The sequence below is a fragment of the Physeter macrocephalus genome, chromosome 14 (genome assembly GCF_002837175.3).
Source record: "Physeter macrocephalus isolate SW-GA chromosome 14, ASM283717v5, whole genome shotgun sequence".
In the NCBI taxonomy this organism is placed as follows: Eukaryota; Metazoa; Chordata; class Mammalia; order Artiodactyla; family Physeteridae; genus Physeter; species Physeter macrocephalus.
The window spans coordinates 59,982,376-60,002,388 of record NC_041227.1 but is presented as its reverse complement, the minus strand read 5'-3'; the positions used below and the strand labels follow the sequence as shown (position 1 = coordinate 60,002,388).

General features: G+C 44.2%; 1 protein-coding gene and 1 pseudogene across 1 annotated transcript in view; one reads left to right on the top strand and one right to left on the bottom strand.

Annotated features, from left to right (window-relative positions):
* Window positions 1–1,934: 1,934 nt before the first annotated feature.
* On the top strand, window positions 1,935–4,487 carry LOC102995532 (cyclin-dependent kinase 11B-like; annotated as a pseudogene).
* An 11,907-nt stretch (window positions 4,488–16,394) lies between these two features.
* LOC102995802 (xylosyltransferase 1) overlaps window positions 16,395–20,013 on the bottom strand; it is a 58,871-nt gene continuing 55,252 nt past the window's right edge. The window contains exon 8 of the mRNA XM_055090923.1: window positions 16,395–16,623. Within this exon, the coding sequence (XP_054946898.1) occupies window positions 16,616–16,623 (8 nt within the window). The 3' untranslated portion in view covers window positions 16,395–16,615. The remainder of the gene's footprint in view (window positions 16,624–20,013) is intronic.

The following is a 20,013-nucleotide window of genomic DNA, read 5'->3' as shown; positions in this document are numbered from 1 at the left end:
TTAAGATTTCCATTATTATTTTTTTTTTAAAGAACCTCATATATTGGTTTATCATAATTTAAAAAAAATATTGTGGTGATTGTAGTTCAACATAATGTTTCTTTTGAATCACTCTGTACTTCACTTTATACATCTAAAAACCTAATTTTTCTGAGATGGGGTTCATAGGCTTCACCAGACAGCTGAAGATTTCTTCTGCACGTGAGTATTTAAGAACTCTTGGTCTTCATCGTGTTTTTCCTTGGCACAAGACAGCAACTTGATTTGTAATCACAGCTCTACACATTTGTAGCAAGCTTTACAGTTGACAAAGTCTCTTTCCCCCATCTTTACATTTCATCTGCATAGCCATGGGGACCTGCAGGTGACATACCCACATAAGGTTTCTAATAGCCATTCCTTTGGTAAATGAGACATTTAACCAGAAATTGCAATAATTTCAGTATCTGAACCTAATAAGTGAGGAGTGGTCAATTTTACTTAGAGAAAATCTGAAAATATAAGAAAGTAGACTCATTGTTTTAAAGAAATAAAAGCTATTTAAATGTTGTGTTCATTCTCTAAATTTCCACATTTGCAAACCTCAAAATGCTCAAAACACCTTACTTATTCAGAAACAAATCAGGAATAAGGACAATCTTGAACTATGAAATAAAATGAAAATGCAGGATTATTTCTTATAGGTTCAACCAGGTACAAAGTGCTTTAAAAAACGTTTGCTTAAACATTCCCTTGCAATTTGTTTATATATTACTGTAACCTGAGGAAAATATTTATTTGTCTTTTTTTCACAGAGTCTTACTAGCCACTCCATCTCCAGCATTTAACACAATACCTGGTACAGGTATAAGCTCAATAAATATTAAATGAATGCATGAATAAATGAGTGGGAATTTTTGGAAGGGCAAATCCCAGCTCTGGAATAGCTCACATGGCTCATAGATTCTAAATCCATGAGTGTTCTCTATTAGTAGGTAATTCTGCTGAGAGAGGTGGGGCAGATCTGGAGTAAACAGAGAAGCAGCAGATGAACAAGGCCATTCTTGTTGCGGTGACGCATTGGTACAAAGCAATTCTTTGTTTTCTCTAACACAATGTAAAAAGTGCTAATGGGATTAGCCTTTTGTGATGAATACTAATATGATATGAAAATGAATGCTAATATGCAATGTGAAATTGCTAACAAAGGAGAAAATTGCTAATAGAATTCAGTGGACCTCAGCGACAAATGCTTTGTACATCCCTCTGGTCTGGCCAAGGCTATTCTCATAGCACAGGGATGGCAGTAGGCTGGGGGGAAATCATAGCGTATGAGTTGCTTGGTGGTGGGTGGATTTCAGTTGCTTCCTCTGAAATTAGCTCTTTGTAGGTGGGGATGTGAGAGAAGGCACACACAATATAACCACAAACATACCCACTTGGGCTTGCAGTGTGTGGAGGATCCAGTGGGGAGGTCTCCACAAGGAAGCTAGAACATGGCCCCTTCCACCTCTGTGTCAGGCCTTTGAACTTTTCCAGTGTTCTCTCCCATCTATCATGCTGGTTGACCTTACTACAACCTTGGGCAATTATGAGGCAGACATGCAAATGGAAAAGTAGACACAGAGAGAGGTGTCTCACCTATAGTCACAGAGATGTCAGAGCTGGGGCCCGATGCTACTTCTGGGTCTTCCCCTGGCTCCTCCATTTCCCCCCCTCCCATCTCTCCACCCTCCATCTCCTCTTCCTCTTCCTCCTCCAGCTTCTCCCCTCCGCATCTCCTTCCCTTCCTACCAGCATACTGATTTTCCCTCCTTTTGTTAATGGCCGGAGATGGCTTAAATAAATAACTTAGGTTGGTTTAAGAAAATCAGTCTGTGCTAACACAGGAAGTGACCAGGTTCTGGTCTCAGGTTCTGAGACCAGTGATGGCAGCATAGGGTGTTTTAACTCAAATGGGTGATGCAGAGAACTCTCGGAAAGTGAAAACTCTAGATGAAAGTCTTCAGGCAAAGGAACTATGGAAGGAACAAGAGGAGAAAGCAGAGATTAAAACCCTTAAAAAAATTCTGATGACCCAGATGCGAAGTGTGATTCCTTTGAGGAAGGGAATTTGAGGCACCACCTCAGAGGCAGAGCAAATAGGATCTCGCCCTACACAAGAGAGGATTCCGTGGAAGAGAGAGGAGAGGACGATGATTCTTTGGCTAGCAAACCACCCTAGCCAGTGTTTCAGGAAGAAAAGGCTCATCACAGGAAAGAGGAGAAGAGAAATGGAGGCATCGTAGTCATTCAGCAGAAGGCGGGAAGCTTGCTGGAGTGAAAGAGAACTGAGGAGAACAGCACAAAGCCTGCTGGAATGAGAAAGACAAAGGAGGAGGGAGATGGCAAGAGAGCATTCCAGGAGAGGAGGGAACACCTTGAGCAGTTAGAGAGGAAGCAAGACGAGGGAGCCGTAGCAGCCGGAGCGCAGGAAGCGCGAGGCTGCACTTGCATCGCTGGGCCTCGAGGGGGCCGTGACGCTAAGTGAAGGCACGCCGCCACCGGACGGCGCCGTGCGGGCTGGGCCCCGCGCGAAGCCCGTAACGGAGGAGAAAATGGCGGAGCGAGGCCTGCTGTCTGCCTGACAAGGGCTCAGCGACGTGGAAAGCGAAACCGGCTGAGGTGAGTCCCTGTCAGTGGAATCCAGCTCAGGTTCTGAGGAGGAGGAGGAGCGGGCCGTGGGGGGAAGAGGAGATTGCGCGGGGCGGGGCGGGGGGACTTGGGGGGTGGAGGGTGCGGGTGGCAGCTGCAAGGACCCGTCTGGACCCAAAATGAGTGGAGATGAAGAGGGAGGGAAAGAAAACCATACTGTAGTTGTTCCGGAGTCACAGTTTGACCGAGGGCTGGGGCAAGTGAAGAGGGGAGAGGCGTGCGGTGGGTGAGGGCACCCGCAGAGCAGCACCGGGGCCCAAGGAGCCCTCCTGCGACTCCCAACCTAGGCGCCCACTGAGCTCAGACGGGAGCCGCCCAGCACCCACGTGGCTGCAGGGCCGTCGGAAGAAACCAGTGCCTGGCCAGGATGGAAGGAGGCACTGACGGGGCGGTGCACAGAGCACAGGACAAGAAGACAGACGGATCGTGGCTCTGAAGGGGCTGCAAGTGGAGAAGAAGAAGGGCTTCCGATTATGCTCCTGGGGAAGGTCACCCTCATCCTCAAGGCCCAGCACCCCAGCATTATCACCTGTCAGAGGAACGGTCATGGGCAGCGACATGGACAGATCTACACCGTGATGAGCTGCGTAGACCGTGACCTCAAGAGCCTCATGGAGACCATGAAGCAGCCTTTCGTTGGGGAGGTGAAGACCCTGATGCTCCCTCCAGCTGCTACACTGGCGAAGCGTCTGCAGGACAAGCTGGATCCAGCACAGATGTCCAAACTGCTGCTGAGCCAGGCGGGCATATCCTCCAGGTGGGAGTCTGGCCACACCCTTACTGAAGGTCACACCTGGTCAGCGCAACCCCGTGGTGCTGCACTCAGAGAGATTGCTTGGCGCCGAGGAATAGGACACCAGTGGACATGTGGTCGGTAGGCTGCATCTTTCGGGGGGCTGCTGACTCAGAAGCCACTGCTCCCCGGGAAGGTGGAAATCAATTAGCTCAACATAGTGTTTGAGGACCTGTGGACCCCCAGTGAGAAAATCTAGCCTGGCTACAAAGACCGCCCCCCCTCAGTCAAGAAGATGACCTTCACCAAGCACCCCTTTAACAACCACCTTTCTCAGACCTGGGCTTCCACCTGTGACCTACTTCCCAGGGTGGCGGGTCAACTCGGAAGACAGCCTCGTACACGAGGATTTCCATGAGATCCCCCAGCCCCATCGGCCCCCCAGTGTTCCTGACGTGGCCCATCAAGAGCGAGCAGCAAAGAGTGAAGGGTGGCACCTGCCTGCAGCCCCCTGAGGAAGGCCTGGGTTACAGCTGGCTGGGCGTCGGCCTCCACAAACCAGGGGGCCTCAGCTGCAGGGCTCGCCTTCAACCTCTAGTTCTGAGGTTCAGAGTGGACCCCAGGCCAGCCCTGGGGAGGGCCAGCTGACGAGGTTCAGCCAAGACAAGGGGCAGGCGTTGGAAACAGACCCAGATCCTGCCCGGACTGGACACACCCGCTGCTGGTTTGGGTTGCCCTGGGTCGTGACCATGTAGTCTTGGATGGCTGGTCTTGTTTGGTCTTCCATGTTGCGTTTTTGTTTTATCTTGGCTTGTAAATTTCTGGAATTAAATCACGTTTTCTTTCTTGTGGGAAAACAACATCGAACTTACTCATCTATCCCCTTCCTGCTCTCTCTCTCTCTCCTCCCCTTCCATCCATACCCTCTCCACCTCCCTTACCCGTCAGGCTCCCTCCACATTTTCCTCCTCCACTTTCTACCCCTCCATTGTTTCTTTCTTTTCCACCTCCTCCCAGTCTTCTCCTTTTCCCAAATCCTTGGCGTCTACCCTTTGTATCCAAGAATCATTTGCTCCAGCAAAAGCTAACATTTATTCTGAAAACAGACTTTGGTTTGGGAGCAGCTCATTTTGAAATCAAAGTTAGAGTGAAAACTTGGCTCAGGTGCTCATAAATGCTGCAAAGATACAGAAATTCTCTGAACCTCGGATTCCATATCCATCAAATGGATTTCCTTAAAGGGTCGCTGCAAATAGCCAACCTTTAATTGCAACTATGATTGCAGCTAGGACTATATAGTTATGTGAACTATAATTGCAACTCTTCAAAAGTGGGTATGTGTGGGAAAGAGGACTGGGAAGGAATTTTAAAAGACTGAAAATGGCTGACTAGGGTGATTTATCTTCTTCAAAATTTTCTTTAATAATGTTGTTTTATTGTATTTCTGTGGTTCTCCACCTTGTCAGACTCAATGCCCTTTTTTTATAACTAATATTTTGTGACGTCCCCTTTACATGAAATGAAATTCATAGGTTATATAACTCACACATAATTTCATAAAAATTTAATAGAATGCCCTAACTATATTATACAGCAGAATAACAGAAAAGTAATTTGTATAAAATAATTTGTATTTCAATAGGGAACTGCTTGGCTGTGAATATAGATATAGAAGAGATGATGAAGGCAGATTCTTCCATCTCTATCTAGACTTCCCACGAATGGGATGCTTGCAGAAACCAGCTGACACAGATGTGTTTTACTGGGGACTCGTACCTTGAGTGGCTTCGCCACCGGTGATGGGGCTTCCTGAAATAGCAAAGGAACTGCTGGTAGAGTTCTTAATAAAACAAAGTGAGGTTTACAATTTAGTCCACAGACATTTCAGTATAAATTAAGACTGTGAAAAACTAAGTTTGTGTTTCTAGGGAAAGTAGACTTTATAAATAAGTTTTTCACTGACTGAGTGTCCAGAGGGACATTAGAAAGTCAGCTGGGACTTGGGCAATTCTGCATGGGCTGAAGTGGTCCTCTCTGTGGCACGGATCCCACGCTCTCAATATGCATGGTACCGTACCTCCAAGAATCAGACAACCCAGAGCTTCCACACATTTCCAAAATGCCTTCTGGGAGGTGGAATCTCCCACACTGAGGCCGCAGCTATGTTTTCATTTAAAAAAAAGCAAATACTCCTGCTCTGGGAGGGCTTTGACACCCTCTGGGCTGGCATCACTCTCTCTCTGAGGCTAAAAGCAACAAGAATAGCGGCACTGATCCCACATCTAGAAAATTGAAAGTGAACTGATTTTTTATCATCTGACCTGACAGGTTCGGCACATCTCTCCTGTCACATTCCTGTCTGTCCTCAGAGCTGTTGAACAGAATCTTTCCACGGATCCATGTTATTGCTAATAGGATTTGTCTTAAACAAAGTGTCCAGCCTCCTCTTGTTTCCTGAGACCATGGTGGATTCTCTCCTCTCCTCCCTGAGCCCAACCTTCATTGTATTTCAGCTAATCAAATAATTCCCTGCCAGATGGCAGGGAGAAAGCATGGCCCCTGGGAGAAATGATGGTGCTGTGACCAAAAGCTGGACTGGTCAGGACCAGTTTGGATTAAAGCCATATACTCTCAAGGTGAGACTAACAGTGAGGTTTGCAACAGACAGTCCCATCTGGACAAAGCAGATGTTCCAGGATGCTGGGACTCTCCAGTGGCGAACAAGCTTTGGTCCATGCGATGGGCCTGTGGAAATCTCTTCTGACGTCAGTGTTCTGTCTGCTTCAGAGTTGGGGGGATCTTAGTAGGGCTTGGGATTTCAAAAGGAAATGGTTTGGCTCAAGTGGGGAATTTAAGGTTCTTGAAAAAAGCTCTCTATTCATCCTGTGATTCTAGCACCATCCTGGAGGCTGAATCCTTCGTTCTAAGCCTTTTTCCTGGAACGTATTATTGTTAAAAACAAGACAACACAGTCCCCAAATGGAGTCGCTTATGCTAAGCCCTACATCACCAAACTGAGATTCAATTTAACCACAGTTTCAGCCCTCCCAGAAATGGAATCTTAACATAATCAGGAATCACCTGCTCAGCACTAGTGAGGTCATCTGCTGCTAGACCCTCACCAGCCCCTAAAGGAAAGTGACCTTGCCATGACCGATCCTAGTTTGTCTAGTATAACTTCCTTGTCCTGCTCCGTTCTGCCTATAAAAGTCTTTCATTTTGTACAGAGCCTCAGAGCTCCTTTCTATGTGCTAGATGATGCATGAATCATGGAATAAAACCAAGAAAAATGTTAAAAAATTACTCTGTTGGATTTTGTTCTTTAACATTATCTTTGGAGGTTCTTTCAGTTGCTCGGCCAAGACTTTGGACTAAGTTTCCTATTCTTTGGAATCTGAAAGGAAGGTACAGCCCTACCCTGGAAACTGCTCCTCCTCACCCTCCTCTAAAGTATTGCCTTGTAACATTTCCCTAGGGTTAGTTCCATCCAACCACTGAAATATTATCTAAAGATTATTTCAAAGTAAAAATCCTAGATCTGGGCAAAATGGGGCCAGTCTCTGTGTGTGTGTGTGTATGTATGAGTGTGAAATTCTGCCCTGTTTCCTCTAGGATGTGATATTACATGAATCCTGGTGCACGTCTTTGAACCACAGCTTAGTTACACGTGCAAATCATGTATCATCTTCGAGGTTTATTCCTTCACCTGTGAAACAGAGGCAATAATGGTATTGTAGGGGAGGAAAAGTAATTTTCCTTCTAGTTTCCTGGCTGAGGACCTCCCCTCCCAACCGCCGAAATTAAGGACAAATAAATAGGAGAAAAACAAACAAGTTTAATAACATGTATACCTTCTGTATACGTGGGAGATCCTGAGGAAAATTGAGTAACTCCCCAACATGGCCCAAGCCATTACCTTAAATACCGTCTCCAGCTAAAGAAAAAGGAAGATGTTGGAGGGGGTTCGGGTATGGGAGGTTATCAGGCAAAGCATAGAAAACAAGGGTGTGGTTCTTATACAGATTTAAGTCACTTTTTCCCTAGATAAGAGTTTCTTGTGATTTAGAACCACCTTTTCTTGCTGGTACTGAGAGAGAGACACCCTTACAGATGAAGATTTCCCTCATAAGTATAAATGTCTCTTACAGAGGGATAACTTCTACTCTGCTTTCAGAACTTTTCCTACATCTGCTGTTTCTTAAAAATAATCAGCCTAGGGGCTTCCCTGGTGGTGCAGTGGTTGAGAGTCCGCCTGCCAATGCAAAATACCGTCTCCAGCTAAAGAAAAAGGAAGATGTTGGAGGGGGTTCGGGTATGGGAGGTTATCAGGCAAAGCATAGAAAACAAGGGTGTGGTTCTTATACAGATTTAAGTCACTTTTTCCCTAGATAAGAGTTTCTTGTGATTTAGAACCACCTTTTCTTGCTGGTACTGAGAGAGAGACACCCTTACAGATGAAGATTTCCCTCATAAGTATAAATGTCTCTTACAGAGGGATAACTTCTACTCTGCTTTCAAAACTTTTCCTACATCTGCTGTTTCTTAAAAATAATCAGCCTAGGGGCTTCCCTGGTGGTGCATTGGTTGAGAGTCTGCCTGCCAATGCAGGGGACACGGGTTCGAGCCCTTGTCCGGGAAGATCCCACATGCCGCAGAGCAACTAAGCCTGTGCGCCACAACTACTGAGCCTGCACTGTAGAGCCTGCGAGCCACAACTACTGAAGCCTGCGCACCTAGAGCCCGTGCTCTGCAACAAGAGGAGCCACCGCAATGAGAAGCCCATGCACCACAATGATGAATGGCCCCCGCTCACCGCAACTGGAGAAAAGCCCACACGTAGCAACGAAGACCCAACGCAGCCATAAATAAATAATAATAATAATAATCAGCCTAAAATAATCTTTATGCTAAAGAGGTACATTTAGGGGCGGTGAATCCTTGCTCCCATTTATTGTCTACCTTATGGGGTTGCTGTGAGGATGAACGAGATTCAGGTGTACAGTAATCATTGCAGTGCCTGGCTCACAGCAACCCCTCCTCAAATCGCCCCTACTAGCTCTGTGCTCAGTCTGTCTTGTCTCCACTCAACTCTTGGGCCCCAAGCATCCCAGTCCCAAAGTTGCTCCCATCAAAAGTGCGGATTCTTCCCCTTCTCTCATGCCCCGTGCATCATTTAAGCCATTGGTAAGTCCAATGAGCTCTCCCTCAAAAACATGCCTGCATCTGTTCCTGTTTCTTCGTCTCCACTGCTACCATCTTCCTTCAGGCCTTCACCTTCCATCACCTCGGCTGTGGCAATACCATCTCAACTGATCCCTCTGTTTGACCCACAGCCTTGTAAAATCCATCCTCCTTGTGGCAGCCAGAGCCATCTTTCAAAATTTTGACTCGTGTCACCCCTTTGCTTAAAACTGCCGATGGGTCCCCGTACCACTTAGAATTAAATTTAAGATCTATACCCAGGTGTTCATGGTTCCCTGTGATCAGACCCTTGCTCATCTCTACAGTCTCATCTCGTACCCTCCCTTCCGTTCATCGTGGTTCTGCTACACCGACCTCTTTGTTTCTCCAAGAAGTCAAACTCATTTCTCCCTCCAGACTTTGCACTTCCGGTTCTTTCAGCCGAGGATACCCTGCCCGGGATGACTTATTTTCACTATTCAGGCTGTAGCAGAATTATCACTTCCTCAGAGAGGCCTTCCCTGACCACCTTGTCTAATGTAGCCAATGACTATAGGATCACTAATAAGGTGACCATATAATTTATGATCAAATCTAGAGCACTTATAAGAGTGAAAGGGCCTCTATAACAATTAAGCCAGGACAATAGTCCTGGTTCAGTCAAGATGTGTGATTGCGCTCCTCCTTATTCATGACTTCTCTGTCGTATCACTGTGCCTTATTATCTCCATAGTCCTTGTCAATAACTGATATTATTTGTTAACATATATATTCCCTCTCTGCTCTATTACAATGTAAACTCCAAGAGGACGGGGCTGCTGTGTCTTTGGGTACTGTTGTACCCTCATCCCCTTGAAAACTAAACTGTGTATTTAGCACATAGTAGATGCTCTATAAATATGTGTGGAATAAAACGCATTGACTATAAGGCATTGTGATTGCCGTGGGTTAGGTAGCTGTGGGTGAGTTATGCCGGCTACAAGTCACTTGTCATTTGGAACAACGGATCAAAAAACCTACCTTTCTCTGCTGACCAGGAATCGTGTTCTTGTCCATATCAGGAGATTCCAACCAAAGCTGGCTTGGGGTATACAGGGCCACCCAGCGATTACTTAGTTACTCCTGGTCACCCCCTTGTTTGAATTAGGTTTGATAAGTACAGATCAGGAAATAGTTCCAGGAGTGAGAGGTACTTACTTAACTTGATGAGGAAAATGTCATGGTTTTGCAACATTTGGGGCCATAAAATCGCTTTCCCTGCTTATTGATTGGAAATGCCAGAAAAGCAGTGCTAGAAATAACACAACAGGATCACTGAATTAATTAGTGTGGATACTGATTGTGTAAGATTTGGTTATTGTGGAGTGGGGATTGGATTGCATATTAATATTTAAGTCCTTTGGAAGTGGCACCGAAGGAAGACCCCTCCCCCAATCCTTTGGTTCCTCCACAGCCCATCCCGCATGAGATGGGATTTCTTGGGAGCTCCAAACAGAAATCCCCTTATCCCAGGCAGCACAGATTACAGGCCGGTCTTGGACTTGCCCTGTTTGTATTTCTCTAAAGGAAGGGCCTGGTATTATGTAACTGTGTGTGGGTTCTGAGGGCTTCTAATGGGCCTCCCTTTGTACAGTTTCTTAGCAGCCAGTTGAAGTGTGTAAGCGGAAACTAAGAGACTCGAGTCCATCACTCCCTGACCGCACATCTGAGTCTGGCCTGCCTCTAGGAAAGCTAGCACCTCCCCTTCTCTTCTCAGCAAAGCTCAGCAATCCTTGTTCAATCATGGTTCCTCCTGGGAAGAAGAAGATAGGTAGGGACCAGCTGTGTTCTGTTGTTAGAACTTCAACTGAAGCCAGGTGAAGTCTTCAAGAGTTGACCTGCATTCATCCATTCTAAAATGAGGTAAATGCTGCTTAGCAGTGTTAAAGGAAAATTCAACTGAGTAAATTTTAAATCGAGTTGGCTTTCTTGAGCAATTCATAAATCAGGTAGCATCCCATCCAGCAAGTAGAAAGGAGCTCTGAGGAGCTGTCTAAAATGAAAGGCTCTTAAAGGCAGAAGCAGGAAGGGATAAGGAAAGGGCTGATTACCTCACCTTTCTCTGCGGGAATGGGGAGGGTCTATGTGGCAGATTACTTCATTGGCACTGTCCAGGAAATTCCAAACCGACTGGTTGAGACTACATTCCTGGGGGAGGTTGAAACAGTAATTAGGTTAGGTATCAAGCTCTGGTTTGGTGGTGATGTGGGCTTAGCGCAAGCGACTCCATTTGGGGCCTGTTGTTTCTTTTTGACAATAGTCAAGCGTATCCTTTAGGGTCAGTAGGAATCTGGGCTCTGTCACTTATTAGCTGTATGTCCTTGGACAAATTATCCTTCTCGGTTTCAGTTTCTTCATTTGTCACACAAGAACAAAAATTGTACCTTCCTCATTGGTTGGCTGAGAGCATTAAGGTACATCATACATTTAACAAATATTTATCCAGGGTCAGAGCTCTCTATTTGTCAGGTACTATACTTGGTGCTGAAGGCACCAAAGTAAATAAAATAGACAAAAAAATCCCTGCCCTCATGGAGATTATATTCTAATAGGAATAGACAGACAATAAAAATATAAAAATATATAAATACTATGGAGGGAGATAGAGAAGCTGACGGTATTTGTGATAGCATGGTGGAAAGTATCACTGGGAATGGGACCAGTGGGCAAGACCTGAAACACAATCCAACTAAAGACCTTTATATGGTGCACAGAGGTTGTAATATACATGTTAGCTATTTTTTATTCATTAACTCATTAATTTTGTTAGCCACTCATCCATTCACCTCCACATTCGTTCAGTAATTCAATGACTAATTCTCAGTCGCCCATCTATCTCTTCATCTATCCATTCATCCTTCAGAAAATGTCAAGTCAAGGGATATATGCATTGTGGATTGAATGCCCATCTTATCATCTGACCCGAGGTTCATTCAGGAGGAATTAGGGAAGGGAATTGAAGGCTTGGGATGGTTCTTGATCAGAACATCGTGTATTAGAGTTTTTCACAAAACATAGGATGGAAAGAGCCTAAGTGGTTTCTTTTCAAGCTAACGTTTGTTGAGAATATACTTTTTGCCATGACCTGTGATAAATGCTTTATATGCATTATCTTACTTAACACTGAGAAGTTAATTTGTAGTTGCTGCTTAATTTGTAGATGAGAGAACTGAGTCTTGGAGAGAGCTAATCAGCCTAAGGTCAGAGAGTGATTGGCAAAGTTAGTATTCAAACTTGGGTTTGACTTCAAAATTCATGGGCTTACATGCCTGGGCATATACCCAGACAAAACTCTAGTTCAAAAAGATACATGCACCCCTATGTTCATAGCAGAACTATTTACAATAGCCAAGACATGGAAACAACCTAAATGTCCATCGACAGATCAATGGACAAAGAAGACGTGGTATATATATACACACACACACACACACACACACACACACACACACAAAATGGAATACTATTCAGCCATAAAAGGAATGAAATAATGCCATTTGAAGAGACAGGGATGGACCTAGATTTTATCATACTAAGTGAAGTAAGTCAGAAAGAGGAAGACAAATACCATATGATATCACTTATATGTGGAATCTAAAATATGACACAAATGAACATATCTATGAAAGAGAAACAGACTCACAGACATAGAGAACAGACTTGCGATTGCAAAGGGGGAGGTGGGGGGGTGGGAGGGAAAGATCGGGAGTTTGGGATTAGCGGATACAAACTAGTATATACAGGATGGATAAACAACAAGGTCCTAGTGTATAGCACAGGGAACTATATTCAATATCTTGTGATAAACCATAATGGAAAATAATATGAAAACGAATATATATATGTATGACTGAGTCACTTTGCTATACAGTACAGCAGAAATTAACATAACATTGTAAGTCAACTCTACTTGGATAAAATTTTAAAAACAAACAAACCAAACCAAACCAAAACAAAACAAAAAAACAAAATTCACAGGCTTAGCTGGTTTACTGCAAGGACTCCGCCAACTCTGGGTCCATAAGCCAGTCAGCTGACCCCTTTTACCTTCATGTTCTCAGTCATCAGATGTAAGATTCCATTTCTGCTCAGATCTCAAGGTTGAATGAGAGGACGTATGTGTGTGGACAGGCAGCAGGAATTACCAACCAGAAGGGGTGCCATGATTGATTCACCATGCTCCAGCTCCAACAAGCCTGAAAGGGTTTGTGATTACATGACCTTTCATTTCTCAAGCCTCTGATGATGGTAAGACAGCAGTCTGCATGCAAGGTGAATTTGAACTGCTGCCTGCTTTCCAATTCCCACTGGAAGGGCCCTTAGCAGGCTAAGAAACTGGAAGAGGTATTTCACTCTGGTTTCCAGTAATTTGTTTTGCTCTGTGAACTTCTGTGTCTGCTTGTCCAATTTCATGAAAATTGGATTAATGAGTGTTAACTGGTGCTGCTTAGCTAGTTTAAAAGGGATAGTGTCAAATGGAGGAAGAGCGTCCTGGTGTGATGGTTGGATCCCTAGGCTGCTAAGAATCAAGGTTCTGCATGAATGCCAATATCACAAGTTATTGTGGCAGCCTCCTCCAAGCTACTCTTATAGAAGGCAGTATCACCCCAGAGACCTTTGAAAGGAGGAGGGACACTTGTTCGACTAGAACAAGGAGAGGATTTGCTTAAGAGACTGGTAGTCTTGGTCAAGATGTTCATTCATTCATCAAATCTTTTCCAAGCACCTGCTACGTGTCAGGCTCTGTTTTGGGCTCTGGAGAACCAGTGATGAACAAAACAAATTTTCTGTCCTCATGAAGCTTATGTTCTGTCTGAGGTAGGTAAACAATAATCAAATGAGTATATGATTTAATGTCAAGCAGCATTTCCATCCCATGCTTCTATATTCTCCAATAAGTATGAAAAAAAGTTTGTCTTTTTTTAAAAAACAGCTTTATTGAGGTATAATTCACATATTATAGAACTCAACCATTCAATGGTGTTTTTTGTTTGTTTGTTTGTTTGTTTGTATTTTTTTCAGTACGCGGGCCTCTCGCTGTTGTGGCCTCTCCCGTTGCGGAGCGCAGGCTCCGGACGCAGGCGGACTCCCAACCACTGCGCCACCAGGGAAGCCCCATTCAATGGTTTTTAGTATATTCACACATATGTAAAAATCATCACCACAGTCAATTTTAGAACGTTTTCATCACCTCCGAAAGAAACTGTAACCTTTAGCTATCACCATCTTATATCCCAACCCTCACCTCCAGCCCCAGGCCACTGCTCATCTACTTCCTGTCTCTATAGATTTGACTATTCTGGACAGCAAAAAGGTCTTTTGAGAGTGAGGGGGCAAGGAAGGAGCTTTTATTATTTCCACCTCCTAAAATGAGGCCTCTTGGACTCAGTTTCCCTTGGAGATTTCTCCAAGGAAAAACCCAAATTTCCATAGCTTTGGTGTTTGGAGGTGGTAGGGGGTGCTGGCCAGTGTCCTGACAGAGGCATGACAGAGATATTGCAGGTTCAGTTCCAGACCACTGCAATAAAGTGAATATTGCAATAAAGTTAAGTCACACAAATTTTTGGATTTCCCAGTGCATATAAAAGTTATGTTTATATTATACTGTAGTCTATTAAGTGTGCAAAAGCATTATATCTAGAAAAATTATTTGCATACCTTAATTAAAACATACTTTATTGCTAAAAAAGCCTAACCATTATCTGGGCCTTCAGTGAGTTGTACTAGTAACATCAAAGATCACGGATCACCATCACAAATATAATAATAATGAAATAGTTTGAAATATGAGAATTACCAAAATGTGACATGGAGACATGAAGTGCGCAAATGCCGTTGGAAAAATGATGCCGCAGACTTGTTTGATGCAGGATTGCTGCAAACCTTCAATTTTTTTTTAAAAAAAATGCAATATCTGTGAAGTGCAGTAAAGTGGAGCAGAATAAAATAAGGTGTGCCTGTACACACTCTTTTATTATCTTACCTTCCACCTCTACACCCCACCTGAAGTTACATACTCCCAGCCAGCAAATGCTGAGCATGAATATGCATGCGCAGACCCAGAAGACTCCTGTCCCCTGTGCGGTCACATCTGAAAGCAGTAGTGATCATGTCATGTTTATAGAAGCCCTGCCTCAGTCCAGTTGCCATAGTTCCCCACCTGGACTCTGCAGTAGCCTGCTCTCTGGTCTCCCCGTTTCCCATCTGGACTCGCTTCCAACCTGGTCTTCCTAAGATACCAGGATACATGTTACAAAGCATGAATCTGACCATGTCGCACTGTGCTGATGAAAATCCTACATGGTCCTCACGATAGTCGAGGTTCCTCTTCATGGCCCTGTATAACCTGGTCCCTGCCAACCTCTCCAGTGTTATCCATCACTATTCCCCCTTCACTATCTGAATCACTTGTGGTCCCTGCAAAGTACCACGGACTCCCTAGCAGACCTTTGCACAGGCTGTGGGCCTCTCTGGAACACTCTCTCCTGTCTATATTGCCTGACTAACTCCCACTCATCCTTCAGGTCTTAGAGATTACTTCCTTTGGGGAAGGAATATTTCTTCAGGATGTGGTTAGGTACTTGTATTAGTTCTCTATTGCTGCTTAAAAAATTACCCCCAAATTTAGCACTTTAGAACAACAGATATTTATTATCTCATGTTTTCTGTGGGTCAGGAATTCAGGAGTAGCTTAGCTGGCTTGTTCTGGATCAGGGTCTCTCGTGAGTTTAGTCTTGACATTGGCTGGGGCTGCAGTCATCTGAAACTTGATGAGGGCTAGAGGATCTGCTTTCAAAATAGCTCACTCATATGGCTGTTGGCAGGAGGCCTCAGTCCCTAGCCCCATGAGCTGCTTCATAGGACTGTTGAATGTCCTTACAACTTGGTAGCTGGCTTCCCCAGAGTGGTCCAAGAGACAGCTGGGAGGAAGCTACAATGCTTTTTACGTCTGCAGTGAACTAAATGTTTATGTACCCCCCAAATTCATATATTGACGTTCTAATCCCCAATTCTAGGAGGTGGGGACTTTGGGAGGTGATTAGGTCATGAGGGTGGAACCCTTGGGAGTGGGATTAGTGCCGTCATAAACAGGACCCCAAGGACTCCCTCTCCTTCTTTCCGCCATATGGGGATATGACAAGAGGATCACAGTCTGTAACGTGAAAGAGGGTCCTCACCAGAACCTGACCATGTTTGCACCCTGATTTCAGTTCAGTCTCCAGAACTGTGAGAAATAAATGTTTGTTGTTTATAAAACACCCACTGGCATTCTGTTATAGCAGCTTGCACAAGGTAAGGCAATGTCCCAGAGGCCGATGTCACATACTGTGGCTTCTATCATATTCTATTGGCTAGAAGTGACTCATTAAGTATGGCTTACACTCAAGGGGAAGAGAATTAAGCTCTACCTCTTGAAAGGAGGAGAGTTTGTGGACACATTTTAAAACCATCATAGAGCCCCTTGTCCATGGTCCCACAGCGTCCTCCAGTTATCCTTACATTAGCACTTAGCAGACTATGTTGTCACAGTCTGTCTCCCTCACTACTGCACTGTGGGTTCCTTGAGCATCAGGACTGGTTTCTATTTACAGTTATATTCCTAGATCCTAACCACAGTCCCTTGCACAGTGCTTGGTAACTGTCTATTTGTTTGAATGACTCAACGACCTGTCTGGACACATAAAACGTATAGATCAGTGCTTTTCAAATTTCCATGCATATACATCACCTGGGTGGTTTGTTAAAATGAGGATTCTGGTTCCGTAGGTCGGGGGTGGAGCCTGAGATGCTGTTTTCCTAACGAGCTCCCAGGTGATACTCATGCTGTGCTTCGTGGAGCAGGAATCTAGATCACATGATCCTACTCCCAAACAAGCTTAATAACCTAGCTGGGGAGACACTTCAGCCGGCAGGACAGCCTGAGGCCACCCACAAAGCAGCGTCAGCCCAGTCGTGGGCACACCTACTGCATGCTGGGCTCCTCTTCCTTCAATGGCCTAGGACGAAAGCGGAGAGGTCAGTAAAAGACGGTCAAGAAAGGGTTTGCGGAATACAGAAAGGCTTCCAAGGTTACGTGTGTTTTCAGTTGGCTCTGCAATGCACGGCTGGGCAGGGGTCACTCATGTACAGGCAAAGGGAGGCCTGAGCAAGGGCCAGAGGGCAAGTGGCTACAGTGCCAGTGGGCAATGGCAGGTGATGGAGTCCCCACGGCCACCCCAGAGAACTTATGGAACCCAGTCTGTCTGTGTGATGAAAGCACCGCTTTGGCTGGAGGCAGGGAGATTAAGAAGACGATATATTTGTACTGCTCTTCACAGTTCTTGGGGTGTACAATTCTAAGAGTCACGTTTTAAGGAAAATTGAGTAGAGCCAGAACATTGAGATGTTGTCCGTTAATACCTTGGATCTCACTTTTATCCTTGTGGCTCTGATTTTAACAACGTGGGGCACTGGTGTATATGTGTAAAGTCTGTGGTCTTAAAACAGGAGATTTCTTCTTACTACATGAAGGGCTGATATAAGCATAGGGTAATAATGATAATTCCCAACATTTGGGGAACAGTTTTCACATCCATTTAATCTAGGGGTTCTCAACCTTGGCTGCACATTAGAATCACTGGGGAGCTTTACTGATTACTGATGCCTGGGTCCCACCTCCAGAGATTTTGACTTAATTCATCTGGGGTGTGGCTGGGGCAGCATTTAAAAATCCTCTCTAGGCAATTCCATTTTGTGGCCATTGTTGAGAGGTACTGATTTAACCTTATGAGAACCCTTCACTAATAGGCAGATAAGATCTTTTCTTTTCCTTTCTTCCTCCCTCCCTCCCTCTCTCTCTCTCTTTCTTTCTCTTTCTTTCTTTCTTCCTTCCTTTCTCTCTCTTTCTCTCTCTCTCCCTCCCTCCCTTCCTCCCTCCTTTTCTTCCTTTCTCTCTCCCTTCCTTCCTTCCTTCCTTCCTTTCTTTTCTTTCTACAAATAAAAAGCTGTATCACAAAATTGACTGACTGGCTCAAAGTCACACAACCAATAAGTGGGAGGTTCAGATCTCAAACCTATGTTAACTGGTTGTGCTTTTTCAATTTGTATCAGTATTGCCTCCAGGTGGCCAGTATTATGCCCATTACAAAGAAAGAGAAACTGAGTGTGATGGTTGATTTTATGTTGTCCACTTGACTGGGCCAAGGGGTCTTCAGATATTTGGTTAAACATTGTTCTGGGTGTGTCTTGGACAAGATTAATATTTGAATCAACAGAGTGAATAAAGCAGGTCACTCTCCTTAATGTGGGTGGACCTCATCCAATCAGTTTAAGGCCTGAATAGAATAAAAAGATAGACCTTCCAGCAAGTAAGGGGGAACACCTCCTGCCTGACTGCTTTGAGCTGGGACATTGGTCTTTTCCTTTCTTCAGACTGGAACTGAGACATCAGCTCTTCTTGGGTCTCGAGTCACCAGCCTTTGGACCTGCAGCTACACCATCGACTTTCCTGCTTCTCGGGCCTTTGGAATTGGACTGCAATTTACATCATCAGTTCTCCTGGGTCTTCAGCTGGCTGACAGCAGATCTGGGGACTTAGCTTCCATAATCATGTGAGTCAATTCCTAATAATAATTTTTCTTGATAATAATAGTAAATAATAAATATTATTATTTATAATAATAAATCTTATATTCTAATACTATATCTCCTATTGGAGAGCGCCAAGGGATGGAACAATTAGGTTTCTAGATAAAGGTCAGACTTTGAGTTAGGGGACAGTTAGTTAGGGTTCCAAGTCCCTTATGTCCCTGGATGTTCCTTCCTCCCTTGTTTCTAGTCTTTGAAGCTAAGTTTGGGCCAATATCCATATCAGATAAACAAATTCTAGACTCCTTGATGACAAGGCCAGTGTCAGTGTCTGCAGATGCAGGCCATGAATAGTCAAGGTTGGAAAATAAAAGTTGGCAGGAAGGACTGTACTTATTGGAACCAAACCGAGAACGTCAGTGATCTTAGTTTTGAGCAATTCTTGATCCTGGAGTTCATCCAAGTTCTCCTTTGGACTCTTGCATCCTACCTGCCCACCATCCATCCCCAGTGAAATCAGCAGATGTTAATGATGGAATTTGGAGATGCTGAAAGGATTCCCATGGTGGGGAGGAAGATCCTAAATGTTTTACGAAAAAATAAAAGTAAAAAGTATTATCTAAGGAAAGGAGCCAAAGTGCCCAGACACCACTTGGCAGACACGGAGTGTGTTAAATCAAACAATCAGGAGGGAAAAGTACTTTGTAGTAATTTTTTTCGAAGCTGGTTCCAGAGCTCCTTCCTCGTAGGAGAGAACTGTCTATGTTTAGAACCAAGGAGAGTCTTACATTTAGAGTTTTCTGTAGGTGTGGAGTGTGAGTCCCTGAGGGGCTGGTCTGCAAAGAGACAGTGGGATGACGAGATAATAGGGCGGGGAGCGGGGAGGTGCCTGAGAGCAGACAGAAGAAGAGAATGAGGAGAGGGCGGCAGACACGTGCCTGGATGCTGGAGAACGTGCAGGCAGGTGGCTGATCAGGGATTTGGGGATTTTGAGAATGGGAACATCTAATATTAAATTCTAAATCATTTGAAATGCTCTCATGCAATTTCTGACCTGAAAGCTTTGGTAAAATCTTCAGTTTACATAGTCTAGCCATAGTATTTTGGGGGATTGATGGATTGGGGTGTTTATTAGGAGGGGTGATATGGTGCAGAAAGAAGAAAAATTATGTCTGGTACTTTTGCCGTAGGTACTTTTGCTGCGTAACTAATTGACCATAAGGCAGGTTTGTTGCAAAAGACAAAATAAGGAAAAATAAAAGAGGGGCATTAAAAAGGACATAATGAAACATGAAAAATGGGTAACAAAAATTAAAAAGACTTTATTGCAAAATACAAAATATTTGAATACATTTGAAATGTGTGTAAATTCATGGCAATACTGTGCAAATAACTGCTTTTATTTCGCATGTTGTATCTAAGCACTTGTCTTCCAAGTCTTTCATTCATAGTATTTTATACTATTTATTTATTTATTTATTTTGCTTGTTGACTTGTCTCCTCATTTGGCATCACACTTTTTCTATTTTGATAAAATTCTTCATTAAGAGAGGCATCAGCTTCCAAATACTAGGATGCATATTTGTACCTGAGCTTTGTATCGCGTTGGGAAAGCTGTTTGTTCTTAGCAGGTTGTCACATGTCCACTGATAGACGTTCCAAAGTTTTATGGAAGGTGTGGGTTCAACTCTACACCTTCAAGTCACTGAAGGATTTGCAAACTGATACATTATCATTTTCTAGTACAGCATTCACTCTGGCTTTACACTCTTTTTTTTTTTTTTTTTTTTTTTTTTGTGGTATGCGGGCCTCCCTCTGTT